Below are 9,144 nucleotides of genomic sequence, written 5' to 3'. Positions count from 1 at the left end.
CCGATAGGAAACTTCCATGGAGTAATACTAATAATCTTAGGATTTAGTGGTGTAGCAAGATTTTCAATCAAGAGGTGAATTCAAGCCGCTAGGGCATGCTGTTGATGTTGCGCTCGACCTCGTGACCTTTCTGCGAGGTCACGGCCATGGCGAGACTCCGCTGTGAGGTCGCTGCCAAACCATCACTAAGAAAGGAGAGATAATGGGAAAGGATTGAGCATACCGATAGGATGCATATCGGTGTTGGAGATGAAAGAAGAGAATAGAGGAGTGCGTCAGAGGTCGAAGAGGAGGTCGATCGGAGAAGATTGGATCGGAGAGGTAGATTTTAGGTTGACATGAAGAAAAATTCAGAAATGAAAATCCTGTTTAGAAAGTTAATTAGCAAAATAAACTAAATTCGGTTGTTAAATAGTGATGGAAATTTAATTTCGTCGTTAATTATAGATTTTCTTATAATGAATTATATGATAAATCTATCAATGCAATAAATAATATAATCAAACTATAAAATTGATCATTCATATAACAAAACAAACATAAAAATCACAGAATATCTTAATATCTATAAATACTGATGATGTGGTGATAAAGGGGGGCCCACTAAGTGCGGGTCAAAGGATGGAGATAACAGTCGATGTAGATATCAAAGTCAAGGAGGTCAACGTCAGAGAACCAACGGGCTCACCAAAGTGGGGCTAAGCGGAGCTCTCCTGCAGTGGCCAATCGGGCATGAACCGCCCGACCAGCAAAGGGCTGGTTCAAATAGAATGCCCGTACAACCAAGATCATTAGGCACTCATCATGGAGCAAAGAAACGTTGGGACGACCGAAGCGTTAGTCCGGTCGGGCGGAAAGAAGCTACTAAGTCGAGTCACCATAGGGAAGAGCAGCCGACTTCGACCGAGTGGAGAAGTTCCCAGCCGAGCGGCTATCCCGCTCGGTCGAGCAGAGAGATCATTGATATATCTCTTAATATCTTTCTGGGAGATAATATCGATGATACAAGGCATGGTCAATAGGCGGATCGTACGACGAAAACTTCTACTATCTTGTTAGGGATATATATGACCTGTTAAGGTATGACGTCAGAGACACTTTCCTGATAGGTCCTTTCATAAGACAAATTGGAGAATGTGTTCATACCTCGAGGAATGTGCACATAGTCCGCTGGGGTGCTATATAAAGGGAGAGCCTATACACCGGTGGAGGTATCTATTATTCACTATTCACGCTTATGCTCGCTGTTGCTCCATTTTATTTCCTCTTTCCAATGACTGACTTGAGTGTCGAAGAGCCAATGTTGGGGACCCCTTCCCTGACTTGACACTGATGCATCTTGTGTTGTAGAGCGGAGTGAGGTCTACATCTAGTCAACGCAGCAACCACATCCCCATCTAGCCATCTTCCCGATTTTTAGATAGGATCATATTGGTGTCGTTTGTGGGAACGTAACCTGCATCCGATATGTGAAGATGGAGGACGCTGGACGACTCACCGCGATGACTTTAGCAAAGGAAGAACTGGATATGCTGATACATGCCAGAGTAGTAAAAATAGTGGAGCAACAATAGCAGCAGGCGTTGTCTGAGCGCCAAGTACATGCGCCCGTAGCATCAGTAGTGGGCTATTAGGCTGGATAAATATGAAGATTGACTTAAGCATACTAAATTGATGGACCGTTTGTAAGCATTTTATGATTTATCTTGATCGCTGACAAGGGTGGAGCTAGGTTATGGCTTACCCGAGCTGTACCTCGGGGGCTGACGATGTCGAATAGGATAAAATCTCCAATTTATAGTGGAAAAAATGGAAAACATGAGAGAAAGAGGAATTAGCCCAGGGCGACGGCATTGGGGTCGACAACTGTTGCCCACAACCTAGAATCAGCCTGGGCTGGCTTCACCATTGATCGCCAATAGGAAACTTCCATAGAGCAATACTAATAATCTTAGGATTTAGTGGCGTAGCAAGATTTTCAATCAAGAGGTGAATTCAAGCCGCCAGGGCATGTTGTTGATGTAGCGCTCGACCTCGCGACCTTACTGCGAGGCTGCAGCCAGGGCGAGACCTCGCTGTGAGGTCGCTGCCAAACTATCACTAAGAGAGGAGAGATAATAGGAAAGGATTGAGCATACCGATAGGATGCATATCAGTATCGGAGATCAAAGCGGAGAATACAAGAGTGTGTCGGAGGCCGAAGAGGAGGTCGATCGGAGAAGTAGATTTTAGGTTGACACATGCATGAAGAAAAAAATCAGAAATGAAAATCTTGTTTAGAAAGTTAATTAGCGAAGAAACTTAATTCCGTTACTAAAATAGTGATGGAAACTTAATTTCATCGTTAATTACAGATTTTCTTGTAATGAATTTTATGATAAATCTATCAATGCAATAAATAATATAATTAAATTGATCAAACTATAAAATTGATCATCTTCATATAATAAAATAAATATCAAATGGACAGAATACCTTAATATTTATAAATACTGACATACTTGATTAACAAAAAAAACATAAATATCTAAAAATTTAACATTATATTTTTTTCAGCACTTAAATCCGCAATCGAAATAGATTAAGTAAGAAAATTTCACTTCAATCAAAATATATTTTGTGAAGCGTTGACTAAGCGACGACGGTGGCACTAGCAACAAATGATGGCGGCGCTGATAGCAATAGCGTACGACGACAATGGCATGTGTTGACAGTGATATGAGCGGTAAAAATAGTGACGTGTGATGAGAATTTTGACGGTTAAATTAGAGAGGTAGAAGAAAACATGGAAAGAGGGGGAAAAAGTAGTTTTGGCTTTGAAGTCTAAAAATTATTTGCTTGTGGAATTTAATTGGACTTTTTGTAAAAAAAACATCTCACAAATTTTGTATGGTTTTTTATCAAAACGGACGGTCATGTTTCTTCATTTACCCAAAAGAGCACCCTAATTTTAAAACTATAAAAAAAAATAAAAAATAGTGTTATTCCCTTCTACCTCTCCTGCCAATGTTCTAGATCCTCTTTCTCTCCATTTTTTAATGCATCCCTTCTATTCAGGATTAAAAAGGGTATGATATATTCCTATATCAGGCCAACTGTTTGGTCTGATATGATCACATATCAAGCTCATGATGCGCTTGATATTTTCATATATCAGATCTACTTTGGACCTGATATGGTCCAATATTAGACCCAAATTGAGTCTGACATTTTCCATATCAAACTCAGTGTGAGCCTAACATTTTCCATATCAGGGCCAACCTGAGTATGATATTTTCCATACTAGACTCACACTAGGTATGCATTGAAAAATAACATGAGATTTAGAAGGTATTATTTGACGTAATCTTTTTTATAATTTTAAATTAGGATGTTTCTTTTAGTAAATAAAGAAACGTCGCTGTTTTTGTTTTTTTTATAATATAAAAGAAGCCCTTTTTTTAATTGCTTTTTCCATTTTTTTTTTTGTTTGCAAATTCCAGGGTCGGTCGCGCCATGGTCCCCACGTAACTACGCCTTGCCATGATTAGTTTGAAACCCGGCGCAACTTAAAAAAAAAAAGAAAAAAAAAAAAAAGGGTGATGTCGGAAGGGTAGAAATGGAATAGGGTTTCTGCTGGGATGAGTCGAACTGTCGAAGTAAGAAAATTTTGGTATTATTAATGGGCTTATAGGAAATTACTCTATGGGCCGGGTTTAATAGATCGTATAGTAGGTCCTCTGCTTGTTAATTAAGTCGGTCCTGATCCGGTGGAAATTTAGCCCCGGTCGAGCCCTAGAGTAGTGGTTTAAAAACTTTAAAAAAAAATAATAATAATCCTAAAAAAGAACATAACGTGCTAAAATTTGTTTTTTTTTAAAAAAATTTTAAGCTCGTATATTTTTTGCGTAAATATAAATAGCATTCAACCTTTTTTAACAGAAGTACATAAAGCTTCTTTCGTAATTATATATGCAAATATAGACATTAACAACTTCTCAGTTGCCCAACAAGCAGCAATAAAAGTAAAAGCTTGACAGTTCCGATTGGCAATTATGAGAAGAACAAACAACCTGACACAGTAACATGCATAACCGAGTTGACCCCGGACACAGAATAAAAAATTCCTCCGGAATTACTCTAAATCACTGGAGCTTTTTCTGAACTTTTCTCATCCTTTATCCAATTAGTGATCGACTATAAATTAATTTTATAATTTAGAGACATATTGTAAAAATCATTAGGAGTGAGTGTAATCACATTTTATTATATTATAATGCATAAATGAGTTGAGTTACCTCAGGATATAACCAAATTGGTTATTATAAAATGCTTAACCGAGCTGAGGCCCCATGAATTAGCATAGTTAATATCGATAGAATGTTTGAAGAATAATTTTTTAAAGAATAAAATTCTTCTCATATAAAGAAGTTGTTCGATCATCCTTATTTATTTCCTTCATCTAGCTATATATAGGACCAACGGTGAGAAATAATTGGGATGAGTGAGTCAGACCTTTTGTCCCACATAAATTAGTATGGTAAAAGTTGGATAAATAGATTAAAAAAAATAATACTCAATTACTGATCTAACCTCAAGTAAATTATCACACAAAACTGACCTAAATAATCCCATTAACAAGCATAAATCCCATACACCAGAAATTAAAGCCCGAAACAAGTGTATGATAGTTGCCTATTAAAATTTCATGAGATCCCTTTTAATCCTCTCGGCGCCGGCGTTCTCAACCAAAGCCGTCACAGTGACATTGGTGGTCGCATCTCCCTCGTTTCGCACCACCGTGACACACAGGACCTCCGCCTCGTGCGTCTCGAACACCCGCAGCAGTTCGGTGACCGTCCCGACTCGACTCGGCGTGAAGCGCATCGAGAAAAAGGATGCATTGCCGGACACAGCCACAACATCCACGGTGGTGCTTCGCTGCACCTCTATCGCCATAGCGGTTGCGATCGTCGTCGCCTTTCTCGCTTCGAGCGATGCGATGCGGGCCTCGAGGCTCCTGATGTACGATATCGTCTCGTCGATTATCCTTGTCCTCGTTGGCTACAGAAAACAGGTAAAGGAATCGTCGATCGAGGTCGATTGAGTTGTGATGCTGGAGACGAGTACCTTTGGGAGAAGATTCGGAACGAGAGACTGCAGGGCGGAGTAGAACTCGATCATCTTCTCCCTCCGATTGCGCTCCATGTGGAGCACATCATGCAGAGGCTGCTGCTTGCTTTTTGAGGGCGAGCCTTTCTCATGCATCTCGTTTAGTTGGAGGATTAAAGGTCTTTGGCAGTGTTTTTATAGTTTTCATTTATTATTTTGTTGCTTATCCAAATTAGTGAAATGATGAGGTCTAATTCAATGATGGAGAGGTCAGAGAGAAGGTTACCTGATAAGGAAACCTGAACAAATCAAGAACAGAGAGAGATAAAGGAGCTAGCCGAAGTGAGACGGTTCAGGGATTTTGTTGGGCCGGAGCAGCATCATGGGCCGGCTCTGATTCTTCCTGGCTAGATAATAATTTAAAAGAGAGAATTATAAGGTATAATTTCGAACCAAAACAGAGCCAAATTCGTCGTCTTCGCAGATTGCGTGCAGCTCGAGGGGTTGTAGTAGGAGACAAGCAGAGGCAGTTGGGTTGACTGAAAATACTGGACAAAGAGGGTGTCACTCTAAGGATATCAAAATAAATAAATAAAGTTATATTAATTAAAAAGATATTAATATTTTTTAAATAAAAGAAACATTTCGTAACGCCAAATTAAAAGACTTCAAGATTAGTAAAATCAGTGTTAGAGTGGAAATTTTCTATATGTTGAGGTTGCATTAAATGCAACTCCACGTTTCCATCAATGGTTTTGAAAGAGAGACGTATTTGGCTCAAATTGAAATTCAACCAAATCTAAATTAAAAAAAGTGTCAAAATATTTCCAGCAAGTTACTGAATATTCACCAGTCGTGTGCTCGTCGTGATTATAATATGATCGATAATCTAATCTTAAATTCTTAATTATACAATTTGTCGAGCAAAACAATTTAGATAATGATTAGTAAGATTTATTAATTTTTTTTTTTATTTTAAAATTTTTATTTCTCGTGCCGTTAGGCTGGTGGGTCGGTGCCATGCGGGGGCCGGTCTGATTTTATGGTTGAGACTTGTCGACGTGTTGTGGTGGGGCCTCGTAGATCGTCTCTCGAATAGCCAGCAATCGATGATTCGATCGACAGGAAACCGCTAGAAGGTGCAGGAAATACGAAGTAAAGAAAACAGAGGAAATACGAAGTAAATTTTTTACGAAAATTTCGCATCATATCGCTTCCCCACCGTCCGATCCGATCGACCCTCTCTATTAAAACCGCTTCCAGTCCCTTTCTTATCCCACAAACAAAAAACCTAGTCGATCTTCTCATCTTTCCAATACGATTGTTCCAACGATGGCCGACGACGAATCCGTCCCCCAAATCGTTGAACCTGCTCGATCGGTGAGTATATTGATCTGTTTTCCTTCGGTTTTTCTCTGGATTGTTCGAGATCTGACGAACTTTGTTGGGTTGGGATGAAGGAGAAAGCGTCGGTGAAGAGAGATAGTCTGAGATACCTGGAGTTCTTGCATGTGGCAGCGATTCAGACGGTCCTTTTCGTGGCGAGGATTTACAGTTACGCGAAGGAGAGATCGGGGCCTCTGAAGCCCCGCGTGCAGAGCGTCGAGAGCACTGTGAAAGGAGTCGTTGGACCAGTCTACGACAGGTTTCATGACGTCCCCTTCGAGCTTCTCAAGTTCGTTGACCAAAAGGTTCGCCCCCTTTCTGTTTGCTCCTTCTGCGATCTCTTTCTTTTTCTCTCTAACTGCTGCCCTGGTGGGCTACTCTGTCACGACCTCGCTCAAAATTGATTTATTTTTCTTTTTGCTAAAATATTATCCATAGAGAATTTTGTCGACGCCTTGAGAAGTATTTTGTTTCTTTCATTACAAAGTTTGAAAGGTCGATTACTGAAGATGGTAAATTTATTGCTCTTGCAAGCAAAAGATATGCCGATGTGATTGTTTAGCGAAAATCTAAACTGCAATCCTGAAAATTGCAGTCAAGATATGTAAATCCTATGTATCTTTTTACTGAATTAAAACAAGAACTGCAGTATAGAAAATTGTCTCACTTTGCTGTGTAGGTTGGAGAATCGGCACAGAAGTTGGAGCACCACATCCCCCCGTCGCTAAAGAATGCCTCAGCGGTTGCCCGGTCGGCCGCTGGCGAGATTCAGCGCAACGGTCTGGTCAATTCTGCGACAAGTCTCTCGCGCTACGTCTACACCAAGTACGAGCCGGCGGCGGAGCAGGCTGCTGTGTCGCTCTGGCGGTCCGTTAACCGCCTGCCTCTTGTGCCGCAGGCGGCCCACATCGTCCTCCCCACCGCCGCCCACCTCGCCAAGAAGTACAACCAAACCGTCTCTTACACCGCAGCGAAGGGTTACGCCTTCTCCGCCTACCTCCCCCTGTTCCCCACGGAGCGTATCAGCCGCGTTTTCTCGGGCGAGGCCATTGCTCAGTGATGTTCTGATGCTCGAATAACCGTCCCGTCGATCCCTCTTTAATAAAATTTCTTAAGAAATTAAAAAAAAACAAAAAAAATTGTCTTTTTATTTTTTTTTATTTTTATCCTTGTCTTGCATGTAAGGGTCTATTTCGCTTTGTTGTTTGTTGGGTACCTGGTGAAGATGCTTGTTTTTTTGCTTTCTCGATACAAGTTGTAGTTGAATGAACATATCTTAATGGCATATATTCTCTTTGCATGTCGATTGAGTATCCTAGAAATCTCTTTTTTCTTGTTCATGTTATTCGTCTGTAGGATTTCTTGCAGGTTTTCGTTTGATTTTATAATTAAGAAAACCTTTTTCTTTTTATAATAAACTGTGCCAATGATAAATTGTTTTTTTTGTTTCATTTTAATGGCAAAATTTCAAAAATATTGCCATTAAAATTTATATTGATAATGAAATGTCATTTTTATTCTTAATAGTCTATATATTTTTTTTTGTACCAAATGTGTTCCTGATGGAAATTAATATAAAATATGAAGTTTTTATATTTGATTTTGCCATGTCGTGCGATGGAAACGCCGTAGACGGACAAATGAGGTGATGCTTGAGTGTCGGCAATGGCGTCAGGAGGTGCGATAGATAAATCTGGTGCTCCACTGAATAATAATTTAACAAAAAATAAGAAATAATAGATTTATTAATTTTGGAACAAAAATCTAACAAATTTATTAGAATATATAAGATTTGTAATATATATTATTCTTCCATTTTAAAATCTGATTAGGAAAAGAACATTAGAAATAACTCGACAAAATTTACGTATGGAGTGGTTTTATAGATAATTCTTTCATTTCTTTTCAACTTGGATCAAACAAGTCCAATCCAATGTAAAATGAACAGTGTGTAAACTCTTTCAATTTACGATCAACGGCCTCAATTGAATCCATCCCAGATCCCTCGATCCAACTCAGGCAGTAGCGGACGCATTGAGCCGGTACGGTGCTCCACGCGGACATTGCTGGCCTCCACCAGTAGCTCAGGTCTCATGGCGGTGCTCAGACACGGCCTTGCTCCAGCGGCATGGCTCTCAAGAGGTGGTTGGGCAACACCAGCAGTAGTAAGTCCTAAATAAGTGGTGAAAGATGATTCAATCGTCCAACGCTTCTATTAATCCATTTTAAGATTAATACGAAGAAGATAAATCATACGAGAATTATACAAGATTGTAAGGAAGTAGTTGAAGGACTGAGTTATACGAGATGATAAAAAATTACATTCTACCAATCCCACAGTTCAACCACTCGACCTCAAGTAATAAACCATCATCCAACTATCAACTCAGCTAAGTGCAACTCTTAAATATTGGACAGAGGAGGCTCGCACCACAGAATTCTTCTTGACACAATTGCGACAGCTTAGAATTTTTCTCTTTCTTTAATTAAATATTATTAAGGTGAAGATGGATTGGAGGCTGTGATGGTTTTGTTTGAATTTATTTGTCTATGCATGGGTAAAAAAGTTAAATTAATAACATACGAAATTGTCATTAAGAATTAAACTTAACATACGGATCTGCTTTGTTTATAATTTGACATGAAAAGTCACATTATACTTTCAAC

At 39.5% G+C, this 9,144-nt stretch overlaps 1 protein-coding gene across 1 annotated transcript; it reads left to right on the top strand.

Annotated features, from left to right (window-relative positions):
- Positions 1 to 6,319: 6,319 nt before the first annotated feature.
- Positions 6,320 to 7,777, top strand: LOC122012330 (stress-related protein-like). The gene is made up of 3 exons (XM_042568828.1): positions 6,320 to 6,471; positions 6,552 to 6,782; positions 7,157 to 7,777. The coding sequence occupies exons 1-3, from the start codon at positions 6,424 to 6,426 to the stop codon at positions 7,535 to 7,537; spliced, it is 660 nt and encodes a 219-aa protein (XP_042424762.1). The 5' UTR covers positions 6,320 to 6,423; the 3' UTR covers positions 7,538 to 7,777.
- The last annotated feature ends 1,367 nt before the right edge of the window (positions 7,778 to 9,144 follow it).

The sequence above is a fragment of the Zingiber officinale genome, chromosome 8A (genome assembly GCF_018446385.1).
Source record: "Zingiber officinale cultivar Zhangliang chromosome 8A, Zo_v1.1, whole genome shotgun sequence".
NCBI classification, from domain to species: domain Eukaryota; kingdom Viridiplantae; phylum Streptophyta; class Magnoliopsida; order Zingiberales; family Zingiberaceae; genus Zingiber; species Zingiber officinale.
This window is presented reverse-complemented; position numbering and strand designations above follow the sequence as displayed.